This window comes from Lepidochelys kempii, chromosome 14 (genome assembly GCF_965140265.1).
Source record: "Lepidochelys kempii isolate rLepKem1 chromosome 14, rLepKem1.hap2, whole genome shotgun sequence".
In the NCBI taxonomy this organism is placed as follows: Eukaryota; Metazoa; Chordata; order Testudines; family Cheloniidae; genus Lepidochelys; species Lepidochelys kempii.
This window is the reverse complement of record NC_133269.1, coordinates 24,916,853-24,933,606: the sequence shown is the minus strand read 5'-3', so window position 1 is coordinate 24,933,606 and position 16,754 is coordinate 24,916,853. Positions and strand designations below refer to the sequence as shown.

Genomic DNA, 16,754 nt, shown 5'->3' with positions numbered 1-16,754 from the left:
CAGAATTAAACAGGCAAGTATAACCTCTGCATGTGCTGATTAGTTGCTTATTAATTCATCTGTAATGTTGTGTGTGATCAAAATTATTCCTCATAAACCGCACCATGGGCTAAGCTTCTCCCTGCAGTATCTCTAGTGTAGTCAGACTGAGGATGAATTTGGCGCCATGTAAATAGCTCTATTTTAGCTGTATACTTTCCCACTGTAAAAGCTACAAGAAAGGTAATGGAAGGAGCTGTAAATACTTGATCTTATTGCCCTTATCATGTGATTAGTACCACTGCAATCAAATGCATCCTTCTCATCTGAGTGAGGCTTGCAGAATTGGGGTATGAAGCACCATAAAAGGCTCTTCATGCCAACGTCATCTGATATCAGAACAACAAGTTTTGCTCAGCAGGATGCTTTACCTTTAGTGCAGCAGATGGGATAGCCAGAGCTGCGTAACTGCAAAATCATATCCTGAGAGGATGGTCTATGACACAGCTTTTATTAGCACTCGATTGAAGTGAGATCATTAGGGACCAAATTCTGCTCTCAGCTACCCCCATGTAAATACGGCCTGACTCCACCATCATCAAGAGAATGATTCTGGATTTACACTGGTGTAACCAAGAGCAGGATCCAGACCTAGTACTGGTAGGTCTAGTTCAGAATTGTCCCGATTCCGTAAAGAAAGTGCAGATTAGATCCTGCTGTCAATTACACCACCATAATTCCAGAATAAGGACAACAGCACCCAAGTCACTGGAATTACTTTCAATTTAGACTGGTGTAGCTGAGAGCTTCTTTGGAAGGAAATCCAAGGGTGGGGAGGTGAACAAAGATGGCTCTGACTGCTGGAGCCTGTCCCTTTAAGAAGGAAAAGGAAAGGATGGTCGGAATTGCCCAATCCCAAGAAGGGTAGGAATGCACAGGACAGCAATGAAGTGGAAAAACTGTAATGACCCTGCAGCGAGCCCCTGAGGAGGAGAAGAGCAAGGAACAGACAGTGCTAAAGTGTCCACTGAGGCAGGGGAAGGCGAGGACCACGGAGAGGAAGTGCCCTGAGCTGAAGGAAGGGAAAAACAGAACAAAAGGAAAATGCAAGGCGCAGAGGCGGGAAGAAAAAAAAGTGACACAAACATGACAACAGAAAGAGCATAGGGGGTGAAATCCACGCAAGAGGCGGAGTGGATCCTTAGCTCGCTGCAAGTGTTTGGGGGTGGGGCTGCTTAGTGGGCCAGTTACGGAGAGTGTATATCAGCATAGCAACACTGACATCAGCAACAACACCACTCCATACCACCCGAGGATCTGGCTCCAAGGCATGAAACCTGGCAGAGTCATAGGAGCCCTTCCTCCTCCTCACAGGCTGTAGGTACTACGGGCCTGACTCAACCAGTGATTTCAGTGACTGCAGACTGAGAGCGGCGTCAGTGAGAGCAGAGCCAGACCTGAGGAACCCCAGAGACCTTCCTGTGCATGGCTCCTTCAGATGAGAGCTCTTCAGACCTGATGTCCTCTTTGCTTGCCATGGACACTAACGAGCCTTTGTCTCTCCTTGGGTTTGCCTTGGCATCCCAGGCCCTCCCTCCTGCTATCGTGCAGGGAACTGCGTAATGCCAGTTGGCCAGCTGTCTGCTGCCCTGCAACGAATGCATTTCAGACAGGCCTGTGCCATAGGCTGGGCAGCACTTTAGCATCCTGTCAGAGACAGCCACTGTACAACCAGGGGATGGAACTGATCAGATCAAACTACTTATGGGGATTTGGTAGCATCCACTAGGCTACTGGAATTGGATTCTCCAGCCCATCCACACGGCACTCCCTCTTGCAGTTGGCAGGGAAAGGCTACTGTCATGCAGTTTGGGGACAGGAGCAATATATAGTCTGCAGTGAAGGGGAATGGCTGGGTTTAAGAAGTTGGGGTTTGGACGCATACCAGCTTTTCCCATCACAGCTAATGAAATCTGAGGAAGGTCTTGGGGGCTGAAGGGCATTTTCTAGTTCCTACTCTACCATCCAGGGACTGGTTCCTGAAGTCAATGAGGCTACTTGTGAGAGTCCAGATTGCAGGTTTGGGCTTTAAATTGTACTCTCCTGAGATGCCTTCTTCTCAGACAGCTATAATGTAGCCACTATTGGTATGAATTAATGTGTTAGGTGCTCTCCACATGCACACAGGAAAACACAGTCCCTGCCTCAAGATGTTGTCTTTCAGGCCAAAAACCAGACGAAGGATGAGGAAAAGGGATACAACAGGCAAGCAGAGGGATTTGATGGCTCTGGACTGGTTGGAGGGTCTTTATACCTGGGGGAGGTTTCAAATGCACAGTAGAGCAGTTAAGCGCGTAATTCCCACTTGTGCCTTTGAGACCCCCTCCTAGCTCCTAGGGAGCACCCCCAGACCTAGTCGAGTATAAACGTATCTTACTTATGTATGAGGTAACGTTGGTGTGGAACAGTGGGTTTTAAGCACTGCCCATCATCCTGGTCCTATTTGCAATTGGCTTCCATGGGTATTCGTGTTTTCAGGTATCCATGACCCTGCTGAACTATGATGGCTAGCTCACATATCAATGGGAGTTTTGCCAATGGTTCAATAGGGTCAGGATTTGGCTCACACTGAATAAGAGCCAGTAGGTTTCTAAATGCTGGTGAGAGTTCTTGGTTCTGTCACTTGCTGTTCAGACTGCACTGCCATGGGCATTCTTTCACCTCCACTATCTGATTAGGTTCCCATACCCTGCAGTGGCTGGCTTCTTCAGTTACAGACTGGGGGAGCTTCCGAGTACACAGGCACATGCCTCGGGTCCAAAAGAACATCTGGGGAGATGGAGAAGGAACAGCTAAGAGATCCGGGAGAGTGAAATAAATATTGGATGAGCAGTGCATGACTGCGCTAAGGGAGAGAACCACAGGAATCAAACTCCCAGGGACTTCAATGGGGCCAGGATTTCACCCCAAGGGAGCTTAAGATCCCCTACACTTACTTGCTCGGTTATGAAGATTGACAGCCTAGCTGCCTCGGAGACCATTCACAGACAACAGGACAGCCCCCTGAAGAGGATGGCCCGCTCCCGAGGCAGTGGGAAGCATGACCAAGGAGGAAGTCATTTGGATGATACTCATATATTAGTCCTAGATTGATTGGTCATCCATCTCCAGACCATCTGGGTGCCATGGGAAATTCAAATGCAAAGGCCACATGCTGCCCTCAGCTGAGCAGAATTTGGCCTATATCATACTCTGGTACACGCATCCCCCACAGCAAGCTCTGCTAGTTTAGTGCTAAGGCTGCCAGACTGCATGGCTCACCAGTGTACACCATGAAAAGCAAGGGGGTGAGCAGCTCAGTCATTCAACACCACATCTACACTCCTCTCATCAGCTCCCTTTCTTCTACCCCATCTGACCATGTTTTGTGATTATATGATCATGTGCTTCGATCGGAACCATAGAGGGGGACTTTCAGAGATCACACAGTACACAGTTCTGTACACAGGTTTGTACTGGTGTGTGGCAGAAGTGACCTATGGGATCAGATTGCCAGTGATGGCTGGGAGATGCCCTCTATAATGTTTAGAGTTCAATTTTATGATTGTTCGTTTTCATGGATCACAACAAACCAGCATAGAAATTAACCATCTCTCTGCAATGGTGGCTAGGGGAGGTTATGGCGCTTGGCTGCCCATTGGACCCAGGGACCCAGGCTCTGCAGCAGGGCTGGGAGCCAATGGAGGTGGCCCAGAATCTTCTGGCTTTGCCCTTCTCTCTAGACCTGTTTCCCAACTCCACTCAGACCTCTGTACCTCCCGTATCCTACTCATTCCACACATTAACTGAACCTCCCTTTGCCTATGCCCTCACCATGTAGGTCCCTCTCTCGCCCCTTTTAAGCCTGGCAGCTGAATCCCAGTCCAACAGGCTTCCTGAGGGCACTGTCAGACTGAGAGCCCCATCTAATGAACACAGGAGACTGGTCAGAGGGAGCAGCTGCCTCCATAGCCGAGCTATGAATCGCTGACAACTTGGACTCCAATCCCCCTTCTGCATGCCTTCTCCATTACTCTTGTTACCAGCAGGGGCTGGAGCCAAATGGAAGTGAACAGAGAGGGGGAAAGCTGGAGTCCACCTTGTCAGAGACCCCCAATCTGCAACTCTGCTCCAGAGATGGCTGCCCCTGCAGCATCAGAGAACAGAAACAGCTGGTCCATCTGAGCAGTCTTTTCATCTTTCCTTGGTGTAGCTCAGTTAGGATCCCCTGAATGACATAAAGAGCTCTGCGTGCTGTATTTGAAATTGAAAAAGTGGGCTACATTTGAGATGTTGTTAATGTGTGAGCAAACGTGTATGAAGTCTGTGGGTTCTGTAGTTGTTTAGCTGACAAAAGTGGAACTATTCCCAAAAGGGAGAAGTTTTCACTATTTCCAACGCAAAAGTTAGTAAATATTTTTCTTTAAAAAACTTACATGCGAAATTCAATTGTCCTTTGAAGAGTCATTGCCAAATTCAATCATTTACTATGAAATGCCAGAATTTTAGCCCTGCTTATGTATAAATCTCAATGAAATCTTAACTTTAGGCTCTCTAAGGGCCAGATCCTGATCCCATTTACACTGGTTTTACACCAACGTGATTTGGGAGTGACTCACAATTTACACTGGTGTGGTAGAGCTCAGAACCAAGGTTATAGCTAAATAATATTCTTGTATATTATGAAGCAGTGAAAATGCAAATGAGTTAAACTGGCAAACCAACAGAGAAACGAAGAGAGTCTCTGTGAGATCATCACAGACTAGGCTTGTTCATGACTATGCTGGACAGTGGTAGGAAAACACGAAACTCACAACTAAAATGCTACTAGCCCTGGGGTGGAACACAAATAGCTGTGTAACAGTGATCAACACCACTGCATAACAATGTAAGAAAGGAAGTGAAAATTGAAACTATTGGTGGAGTTTGTCAGCAGAGTGCAATTACTTTGGATGAAATATGACCAGGATACCAGGGCTAATAGCCTCTCTCTCATAGAAAAATGCCCTGGGCTACTTAATGGCCATAGATGGCTATAAGACTTTGGATTTGCATCTCATCAGCGCAAGGGTGCCTCCAGCAGCACTGTCCCCTAGCAGCATTCTGGAGTAGTGTGTGTGTGCTGAGTCAGAGAGAACACTGCCACCTACTGTACCAGCACCACGACTCCCTGCTGTACTTACCTTTTCCTTCGATACACCTGTCAAAATATTAACCCGCCACATCCCTCCCTAGCTCGGGAGAGCCGAAAGGAACACAGCACAAGGTGGCACGGCTGAAGGAAGTGACAGATGTCTAGAAAAGATACTCAAAGCAACTGAAAAACAATGTCCCTCCACAGAAGAGCAACTAAGTACGAGAGATAAACCAAGAAGAGGAGGAGGAGAAAGGGAATAGCAGACTTTCCAAGGAACTTCAGGGTTATGAAAACTGCACGATTTACACTTAGGCCCAGATCCAGAAAGGTATTTAGGCTCCTTACCTCCACTGAAATCAATGGAGGTTAGGAGTCTAAATACCTTTTTGGATCTGGGCCTAAGCTCATACCTGATTGAATGTTCAGAAGACAGGTGTCTATACTGTGCTCATACAGTAGACCTGCTAGGGCATAAAAGTAACTGTGCATGCAGAATATGCAGCTCCATGACTCAGAAGGTATTAGCATGGATGAACATATGTTTGCAGCAAATATCTGCTTGCATATTTTGTGTACACAACTTAGGGGTGTGAAAATAGGATCTATCATGGCAAAAAAAAACTAGGCTTATTCAAAAGAAAACTCTTTCTTATGCTGCCATGATAGGTAAGAGAAGATTCAAAAGTCACCCAGAATTAGAAAAGATATTTTAAAAGGCTTCTGGTCTCCAAAGGGTCAGAGATCAATTAGTAGTTACGAACTTGAGGAGTCCGCTATACCAGAGGAAACATCATGATTGGAAACCAAAGCTGAACTTGAATCCATTGTTACCTGGTGATCAGCTATTAGCAGTAGAGAATGGTAATTAGAAATCAGGTAATTTATAAACTAAATTGGATTCAAAGGTCTATATAGCAGTCAAGAACAGGAGAAACTGCACATTCAAAGCCTTCATACAGGTTTATCACTGAAGAAAACAAAGTGGCATCAGGGTCCTGAATAATACTGGAGTCAGGAACTTGGCCTTTGAGAAGGACTACAATAAAATGATGCTACATCTGGGAGAAGTTCAGGAAGGGAGACTGCAGTTAACTAACTTCCACTACGGAACTTGAGCTCGATTCTTCAGAATGCTTCAGCAGAGGAGAAAGCATGGCAAACAGTAGTCATTGGAGGTGCAAACTGTGACCAGAGACTGTGGGTAGCTATTTAAAGTCTCCTAGAGGCAGAATGAAAAACTACTCATACGTGGACACATGCACAAACACACACATATATGGGGCCTGATTCTGATTCCCATTATTTTTTTTTTTTTACACAACACTTAATTCCACTGACTTTCCTGGAGATCATTCTGTTTTAAACTGGTCTAACAAAGTTCAAGTAGGCCTATAGCTGCATTTCATCTACTACTGTGCAAGTGTGAGAGAGCAAAGTTATATTTACTGAGATGAAATGTAACAGGGTTCACACTGAGAGACAATCTTTACCTTTCTTTGTTTAAGGAAGTAGTGATTTCTGGCTGATATACCATTTTCTTTAGAAAAAGGATGGGACACTGAAACCCTAATGTTCCTTTAAGGGTGGGGCTTTGGAGTGAGCAGCTGGGACTGGGCAATTCTGAATAGGCAGCTGGAGAATGAGAGGACTGGACTAAGTGTAGTGAGGGCAGTCAGACCCTTTGGAGAAGAAGGGAATCTAGGCACCATCAGTGAGAAACAGTTAGTAGGAAGCAGGACAGAGTGTGCATAAGAGACATTTGGATGAGTCAGATAAATGAGACACAGAAGAGGAGAATGTGGGATGAGCAGAGCATAAAAAGAACTCAGTGGAAAGAGGAAGAAAAGAGCAGAAGTGACAGAGAAATAAAATCAGCTGGACAATCCATCTGAAAAGATGAGTGTTCTTAACGCTCTTTCATTGCTTTGGGGAGATGCCTGGCTTGAAGTGCTGCTCCCCTGATGTTGACTAAAGAACCACATACAAAACCCTTGTCCTTCAACTGTCAGGGTACAGATAACTGGACATTGGATGTGAACCAATCCTGGCTTGGGCTTTGCAAAACCAACCCTGTGAGTACTTTTACCCATCTCACCTATTGATTAGCGACAGGTCTTGAAAAATCCTCTTGAAAGGAGGATGCAAAAACCAGAGGTGGGAAGAGGTAGAGTAGTAGAAACATCTCCCTCTTCCATCCTTGTACCAGCCAAGACGACATGGGAGATGGGTAGAGTAGTCACAATCCTATGCTCTTCCAGTAGCAGCAGGCTCTTGAGTTACTATTCAATGTGTGCAGTTAGAATGGAATAGATCTTCAAATTTATTAGACATGTAGTAGCCAGAGGTGGATATGAAAGATGGAGCCTCCAAGCAGGATCCAATGCTAGCACCCTGGTAGAAGTCCCAGCAGTCTCCCTTCTTCTCAGCAGTTGGGGGAGGCAGCGAGAGCAGATCTGGGCTTCTTATCAAGGTATGGACTTTGCTGAAACCCCAGTGCAACCATAACCACCCCTGTCTTTCTTATCTGTCTCTGGCTAATGGAGGAGGTGCTTTAGTCTGCAGGGTACCAGTCTGGTAAATTTCTCAGACCGGGCCACAGAAATATAGTTTTCACACTGTCCCTGAAGCAATGAGTGGAGCAGTTACTTCTGCTGAACGCTAAATAGGAGTCACGGGGCAATACTACTAGGACTGAATTATTTAGGTACTGCTACATGGGGATTTGGGGTCTTGACTCCCAGAAGAGGAGATTCTGGGTCATCCACATATGCCACAGATTCTGGCTTTTAAAAACAACAACTGAGCTTCCTATTTTGTTGTCATTGAGGATTCTGTAACTGGCTCTCTTAATTTAAATGAGGACACGGCCATATGTAATTAAAAAATACCCATGTAGAAAGAAATTGCCATCAGCCCTGCACATGTGTTTGCAGGGAAATGCAAGAGAAAATACTGGTTAGTCAAAAATGTTAGAAATCAGCAGCAGTTTATATCTAGAGCACACCATGCATTAGTGATGACTGCATAACTCCAGAGTGGTGAAGTGAGACCAAGCCACGAGTCAGTTGTTCACGGTTAGGCAGAACGATTTTAAAAAATTCTAAAAGTCAAATCATTTGAAATAGTCCAACTGCTTCCACAGCTTTGGGTGTATTTTAGCTTCTGCTTATCAAACCATCCAGACATATTATTTTTACAAATCAGCCATAATGTTGTCATTGTTCTTGCTTATTTGAAAACCACAGAGGCACCACTAATACTTTATAGGTATCATCCTATAAAACAAGACCAAATTTTCAGTTGTGAGATGCACATGCATATAGCCCAATGAAGAGTCAGCCGCTTGTTTCCTATGGTAGTGATGCATGCATAAACCAGCCACTCTATCCAAAGCCACACTTAAGCCTGATAGCCACGGAAAACCTTCTTCTAAATGGGCTAATGCTGCTGCTGGAAAAAATAGCTGAGAACTTTCTCACACCACTCTGTTAAACCACCCTCTGTAGCTTTTCATTGCAAATTGTATTTTAGGGTTTGACCGTAAAATACAATTTGATCCTGTTGAAATCAATGGGAATCTTGTAATTGACTTCAGTGGGGCAGGATAGGGCCCATCTTGAGCTTTTTCTGAAAATGTTCTGATTTCTGTTTAAATTGCCATTCACCTCACTCGGAAGATTTTGGTGGGATGCATGCCCTAATATTTAATGTACACTGACATCCGTTCAGTGCATTATTCCAGATGTGAAACACAACTCATATTGACATGGCCCCAAATGTATGTATATACCTGACCACACTGTTTTTTTCTCACCATTCCCATCATTCAGCTGTAGTTCTCAGGGACAAAGGGTGCACAGTTCTATTCTATAAATTTACATTATTTTTAGGATGCAAACAGCACAATTCCATAGACCATGCATCCCTATCAGTTGGAGATATGCTTCATAATATTTAAACCCATGTGGCATGTTAATCAAATTTAGGTTAAACATCTATGAGAGGTATCATCTTTATCAGCTACCACATTATAATAATAAAAGTCAAACAGTTCTTTAAAATGCACTGGAAATCAAGCTTTTCAAGCACTCAGTCTGCCATTCATACCCCTCATCCACACACAGGTGATTCATTTTTACCAGTACTTATCTAAATAAAGCAAAGGAGGCATCAAAGGAATGGAAATGACAAGAATAACTTAGACAAGTCTAGCAACACTGCCTATTATTCCAGTGGGTACAGTAGTACACTAGCAAAAATAACGTCGGGGGAAGCGCTGGATTTCAAAACACCTCCAGTTAGTGGGAAGATAGACCATTATTGGGGCCCAACTCCACACCCCCTAAAGGAAAGGGGACTCATTAATGGGAGTTATGCCCTACACTTATTAGTTGCAGATTGCTTCAGCTGGCATAAAGAGGCATAGCTGTGCTGAAGCCAAAGGAGAGACGCAATTTGCTGCAGTTGATGATCTAGTCCTCCTGGAAACAAATACACAGCACAAGAATCGAGTCCTGATGCGACTGCTTTTGGAACCCCTTTACTCTACAGACACAAATCACCAAAGTTGAACAATTAGAACCAAAGGATCTGTGCTCAAATTCAGACACTGCAACTTACTTAATAATGCAAAGCTTTTCCTTTCAGCAGACAAGGTTTTGGCTGGGGGCTCCTCAGCAGGTGTTAATCAGGATAGCTCTGTTGGCTTCACTGGGGCTGTGGCAATGTACACCAGCTGAGATTTGGATCTCAGAATTTGTGTATGAGAGACAGTTAGAGACAGAAGATATATTTTATTTTAAACTCCTATCAAATACAGAACTCCTCTTTGTGCCGCTTTACTTTTTTTTCCCTCTGCGTAAGAAGCTAAAATTTCCACTCCCCAAACTATGTGGTTCACATTTTTATTTCAGCTTTTAAAATGTGGTCAGGGTTTTTTGATAAACACAGTAAATGAATTTTTAATTAAGATGATTTAAATTAAGCATTATCTGCCAAAGACACTTGCTTCTTCCCATGAGTGTGTGTTCCAATGCATTTTTCAGAAGTAGTGTCCCATTGTTTTCAAGTTTATATTTGGGAACTCTAAGAACATGCAACATTCCAGCATTAGACAACATTTTAAGGTACTAGCACACCAGAAATTGAAGTCAGCTAGGGACATTCCATAAGGAAAAGTGACATGGAAATCTGACCTTTATATTTCCAAATGGACTTATATTGGGCACCAGCCCAACATATTAAATTTGTCTCCTACAGTTTCTCTATTAAAAGCATTAAGTATTTCATATTTTAAAATAAAAATGACACTGAGATACCTCCCTAACTTTCCCCCCCACATACACACAGGGCCTGTAGCTTGAGTTATTTGGAAAATCCCTTGACACTGTTTGCCCCCACATGCTATTTTGGCATCTCTGTCAGGGGTATTTGTTAAGAGGCAAAGTGGGAACAGGCCAGTTGTTGCTTTTGCTTCTCACTTTAATGTCCCGACAATGTACCTGACTAGAGGCTCGGCACAGTGTAGGGACCAGGAGGAGAATTCTCCAGTGGCCCAGCCAGAGAATTTGGGCTTGGTTGTCTGGAGCCTAGTGTACCCTAGAATGTGAGTGTGAGAGAGTGCAGAGAAAGGCACAGGGCCAGAGGGAGAGAAGATGAGCCATGGAGAGACCTGCAGGGTAGAGAGGACAGGAGAGGCTGAGCCTGTGTGCAGGGGGATTAGGGCACTAGACTTTGCAGCCAGGGGCCTGGCTGAGTAGTACCTGGGGGGAACTGTCCAGCAGCCCGGGTGCTGAATGGCAAGCAGATGCGAGTGGGATGAGTGCAAGCAGGGATGAGGGTGCCCTAGGGCACAGGGCTGTGGGTCCCCCAAAGGGCAAAGAGTGCCCCACACCTGAGTGCGTTCATCCGCTGGGGCACATGGAAGAGTGGGAAGTGGGGAGTGGGAGGTCTCCCCTTCCCCATGGCTGTCTCACTGCCTCCCTCCCCTGTGCATGTTCATCCTCCAGAGAGGGCAGGGAGTCCTGGTGGGGCGGGGGTGTGTGTGTGTATCAGTGGGGGCATCTCTGACCTGCAGATGTTCAACCCCAGGGCAGGCTGAGGCGCTTAGGATAAATGTATCCCAGCTCGGGGGTATCCCGAAGGCGGTGGAGAAGAGTGGTACTTTTGGCCTGGGGTCTCACCTCTGGATGATCATCTCTGGGGTACGCTTTGTGGGGGAGGCCGTGGGGTGGGTTCCCCATATAGCTGGTGAGCGGGTTCTCAACTGTGGATGATCATCTCCAGGGTGAGTTTGGGGAAGGGGTGTCCCAGAGGGAGCAGACTGTGTGTATGTGTGAGTTAAGGCTGTCCCAGAGGGGGGCATCCTGGAGGAGTCAGGCTGCGGGAGGGCACTCCCCTGTGGATGTTCATCTCCCAGGGTGGACTATGTGGGGAGCTACAGGGTGTCCCAGAGGGGCTGGACTGTGTAGGAGGCTGGGGGCTGTCCAGGGAGGGGGGGATTGGCTGTTTGCGGGGCTAGGGGGTGTTCTGGAGGGAGCAGGCTGTGAGGGAGGCTGGGGGAGTGTCCCATGGGGGTCTCACCTCTGGGTGTTCATCACCCAGGGTGGGCTGTGTGGCACTGTCCTGGAGGGGCAGGTGGGGTGTCCCAGATGGGATCTCACCTGTGGATGTTCGTCTCCCAGGCTGGGCTGCATGGGTGTCAGGGGGTGTCCTGGAGGGACGTCCCAGCGTTGGAGGGGATGTCCCGGAGACCTCTCACCTGCAGATGTTCATCTCCAGGGGTAGACTGTGTGGGGACTGGGGGTCTTCCGGAGGGGTGTTCCACAGAGGGCAGGCTGGGGGTGTGTGTGTGGAAACAGAGGGTGTCTCGGACGGGGCGGGTGGCGGGCTCTCCCCTGTGGATGTTCATTTCCCGGGGCGGGCTGTGTGGGGACTGTGGGTGTCCCAGGGGGGGCAGGCTGCGGAGGGTGGGGGATTGAGGGGTGTCCCGGGCCGGCGGGCTCTCCCCTGTAGATGTTCATTTCCCAGGGCGGGCTGTGTGGGGACTGGGGGTGTCCCAGGGGGGGCAGGCTGCGGAGGGTGGGGGATTGAGGGGTGTCCCGGGCCGGCGGGCTCTCCCCTGTAGATGTTCATTTCCCGGGGCGGGCTGTGTGGGGACTGGGGGTGTCCCAGGGGGGGCAGGCTGCGGAGGGTGGGGGATTGAGGGGTGTCCCGGGCCGGCGGGCTCTCCCCTGTAGATGTTCATTTCCCGGGGCGGGCTGTGTGGGGACTGGGGGTGTCCCAGGGGGGGCAGGCTGCGGAGGGTGGGGGATTGAGGGGTGTCCCGGGCCGGCGGGCTCTCCCCTGTAGATGTTCATTTCCCGGGGCGGGCTGTGTGGGGACTGGGGGTGTCCCGGGGGGGGGCTGCGGAGGGTGGGGGGTTGAGGGGTGTCCCGGGCCGGCGGGCTCTCCCCTGTAGATGTTCATTTCCCGGGGCGGGCTGTGTGGGGACTGGGGGTGTCCCGGGGGGGGGGCTGCGGAGGGTGGGGGGTTGAGGGGTGTCCCGGGCCGGCGGGCTCTCCCCTGTAGATGTTCATTTCCCGGGGCAGGCTGTGTGGGGACTGGGGGTGTCCTGGGGGGGGGCGAGCTGCCGAGGGTGGGGGATTGAGGGGTGTCCCGGGCCGGCGGGCTCTCACCTGTGGATGTTCATCTCCCGGGGCGGGCGCCGCGCCTTGTCGTAGGCCACCTTGGCGAAGACGCCGGCCACCAGCACGAAGGCCACGGCGCCGCAGGAGATGTAGACCGTGGCGTTGGTGCTGTCCTTGGCCGGGTCGTACTTGTCGGGCTGGCTGCCGTCGGGCGGCGCGGGGCGCAGGCCGGGCGTGGTGATCCAGCCGGGGCTCTGGTAGTTGCGGCACTGGCCCTGGTCGAGCTTCTCGGCGCGCTTGTTGCAGCAGAAGCGGTAGTAGCAGGTGCCGCAGCAGTAGCGGAACCCGCTCTGGCTGTTGTTGCACTCGAACTCCTTGTCCCACTGCCCGCTCACGTCGTAGTAGCCCCAGCACGTCTCGTGCGCCGGGCCCGGGGCCGCCCCGCCGCCGCCGCCCCCGCTCACCGCGCTGGGCGCCGCCGCGGCCCCGGGCCCGGCCAGCGTCTGGTTCAGCTCCTTGGGCGGGCGGGGCGGCCGGCGGGCCGCGCCCTGCGTCCGGTTGCCCTTGGCCCGGGGGGGCCCGGCGGCGGGCGCGGCCAGCAGCAGCAGGGCCAGCAGCTGCAGGGCCAGCAGCAGCAGCGGCAGGCGGCCCATGGCGGGGAGCGGGGCGGCGCGGGCCGGTCGGCGGGCGGGGCGGGCGGAGCGATCAGGAGCCCCGGCGCCGCCGCCCCATGGGGGGCCCCGGGCACAGCAGGTGCCGCCGCCCGGCCTCGGCGCTTCACGGGCGGGCGCCAGGCTCTGACGCCCCGCTCTGGAGAAGCCCCTTCATCCCGGCAGGAAGCGAGAGGCGCTGGCCGGAGCCCTGGCCGGCTGCTCGGCGGAGATCGGCGCGTCCAGTCCCGGCCGCTGCTCCTCGGGCCACGGGCTGGGGAGAGATGGGAGAGGGGGTCAGACCGGGGGAGCTGGAAAGTCAGAGCCGGGGGAGCGGAGAGAGAGGGGATGGGGGGTGGTCGGAGACCGGGATCTGCGGGTCCGGGGGCGAGCTGGGGAATCAGAGACCAGGGAGTTGGTGATTTGGGGAGCCGGGGACCGGGGGAACCGGTTGAGGATCTGGGAAGCTACAAGGGGGAAAGAGGGCAGAGAACAGGAGCTGTCACCACGGGGCACCCAGGGGATGAGGGGGGACCCAGCCGTGCCCCAGCGAGGATTCCGCACTACGGAGAGGGGTTTGCGGGGATGGGGGGTTTCAGAGCTGGGACAGGGGGGTGCTAGAAGCAGGGGGAGCTGATGGGTGCAGAGACCGGGGGAGGCAGGGGCCGGGGCCAAAGGCAGCCGGGGTGTGAGGGGCAGGAGGGTGCTGTGGTGGGTAGGGGGGGGTGAGAGGGGGCAGAAGGCGGGGGGGTGGGAGGCAGGGCAGGCAGCAGGGGTAGTTAGCGGTAGCTGGGGGTAAAGGCGGGGGTTGTTACGGGACAGGGGGAGGCGGCAGAAACCGGTGCCAGAGGCGCTGGGCTCGGCAGCGCAGGGGGAGGATGCCCGACCGTGGGATCCCCCGGCTCGCCGACCCCGGGCGCCCCGCATTGCCCCTGCCAGCCGCGGAGGCAAGCTCCGCTCCCCCGGCCCCTCTGCAGCCCGCCCGGGCAGAGCCCGCGCCCCGCTTACCATGCCGCCCGGAGAGGACTGCAGCGGGCTCGGCTCGGCGGCGAGTGGCGCGGGGAGCGGGCGGCTGCCTGAGCTACAGGCGGGAGCCGAGCCGAGCGCCCAGCCTTAGGTCCGCCCACCGCTGCCAGGCTCGCTCCTGACATCACTCCGGGCCCGCGTCACCGGCACACGGGGTGCTGCTTAATAAACATGGGCCCAGGTGCGGCGGCCGGGCCGGGGCAGCGCGCGCCCCGGGGGTCCCCTGCCCGGACTCTGGGCTCCCGTCGGGGCCGGAGGCGGGCGAGCGGCAGCCGTCTCGGCAGAGCGGTGTCAGGGCAGCCAAAGGCTCCCGGTGAGCGGCTGGGGCTGCCTGGCCCGAGGGGCTGGCCCGGGGTCCGGGCTGTGCAGCGCTGGGAAGGCTGGAGAGGGCACGTGGGGAGAGATATCCACTCGCACCCGGGGCTAGCGCTGACCATCTGGGCATGGGAGGAGGGGCCGGGGCTGGGCTGGAGCCCGCAGTGACCCCTGGGCTGGAGGGACTATCCCGAGACCTAGCCACGCTGCACAGGACAGGGTCTTACACACCCGTGCCCAGCCAACCAGAGCAGGGAGCGCTGACAGGAGGTTGTGTGGGGATGGGGTGGCTGGCAGTTACCAGTCACTGGAGGTCATTCCCCATTGGGGCTGGGTGGGACCCTCTGCCCCTTGCTGGTTTGGTTCCCGATGGACAGGCCTCCACACAGCAATGTGTTGGCAACCTCAGCTGGAAGGCCAGGGGTTGAATGGAGGAGGGGACTGTGCTATGGGCTTCCCCTAGTCATAGTGCAGCGGGCGGGGGCGGGGGGGACACTGCTGGGAGAAGCTCAGATTGCTCCTGACCTTGTTCTGTGAGGGCACTTACTGGGGGGTTGCCAGCACTAAACTCCTTTCATTTCAAACCATTATTGGCTCAGTGGATTTCTGTTCTGACAGGAGCCAATGTCTTTACTGGTCTAGTGGGAGCCTTCCCAAGCCAACCCGTATTACTAGATTTATCCATCATAGTGAGAGAGCCCTTAGTGCCAGTGGAAATGCTGGATTGACAGCTCGGGAAACCGATGGCCTCAGAATAGGTGTGACATGGGCAGCGGCAGCAACTCAAGCTTCCTCACCGTCACCCATCAGTTAGTGTCATCCTGGCTAGAGAGGGGCAGGGAAGGGGGCAGTGTTTATGTGTGACACAGGAATGTGGTGCCCATGCCCTTCTGTGCTTGGCTTGGCTTCTGAGATTGCTAAGAAGGTCCCCAACTATGGCTTTGTGCTGGAGAAACCTGCCCTTGGGGAATGTGAATTGAATCCCCAGTGATGTCCATTGCACAGCAATCACGACTGTGACCAAGGCAGATACTTAGAGGTGAGAGGGTTTGTATCCTATTTCCATCCCTAGGAGCCATCCAGTCCCCTCCTCAGAATTTGCTCTGACTAGGTCATTGACATTGTGCCTGTACCAAAAGTTGACATTTCCCTCCATGGAAAATTAACTGAGACACCTTTAAAATGTTTTCTTAAGATGCAAAAGAAATCAGCAGCTTTAAGGACACTCAGAGGACACTGGAGAGGATCATAACAAAGAGAAACACAGTGTATAGTGGAACGGAAGTGCTTTCCTGAGAGCTATACACAAGTAATCTGTCCTCTGTTGGAGAGAAGGAGGAAGAGAATGGTGAGAGAGAGGGGTGAATGCTTAGAAAAAGTCCAGAACGTTCATTCCCCATGGCCTCATACTTTATATGCAGGGCCCTACCAAATTCACGGCTGTGAAATCTGGTCTTCCCTGTGAAATCTGGTCTTTTGTATACTTTTACCCTATACTATACAGAGACCGGTGTTTCTCAAACTGGGGGTCCTGACCCAAACGAGGGTTGTGGGGGAGTTACACAGTTATTGTGTGGAGGGGTCATGGTGTTGCCAACCTTACTTTTGCGCTGCCTTCAGAGTTGGGTGGTCAGAGAATGGCAGCTGCTGGCCAGGCGCCCAGCTCTGAAGGCAGCACCCTGCCAGCAGCAGTGCAGAAGTAAGGTTGGCAATACTATACCGTGCCACCCTTACTTCTGCATTGTTGCCTTCAGAGCTGGGCGACGGGAGAGTGGCACTGCTGGCTGAGGGCCCAGCTCTGCAGGCTGCAGCGCATAAGTAAGGGTGGCAATACCATACCATGCCATCCTTACTTCTGCACTGCTGCTGGGGGCAGCACGGCCTTCAGAGTTGGTCTCCCAGCCAGCATTTGCTGCTCTCCAGTCACTCAGCTCTGATGGCAGCACCACCGCCAGCAGCAGCACAGAAGTAAGGGTGGCA

At 51.8% G+C, this 16,754-nt stretch overlaps 1 protein-coding gene across 1 annotated transcript in view; it reads right to left on the bottom strand.

The window, feature by feature from the left end:
• Positions 1 to 13,436, bottom strand: part of SHISA6 (shisa family member 6) — a 392,736-nt gene extending 379,300 nt beyond the window's left edge. Inside the window, exon 1 of the mRNA XM_073310637.1 lies at positions 12,832 to 13,436. Coding sequence (XP_073166738.1) covers positions 12,832 to 13,436 — 605 coding nt within the window. The remainder of the gene's footprint in view (positions 1 to 12,831) is intronic.
• Positions 13,437 to 16,754: the final 3,318 nt, after the last annotated feature.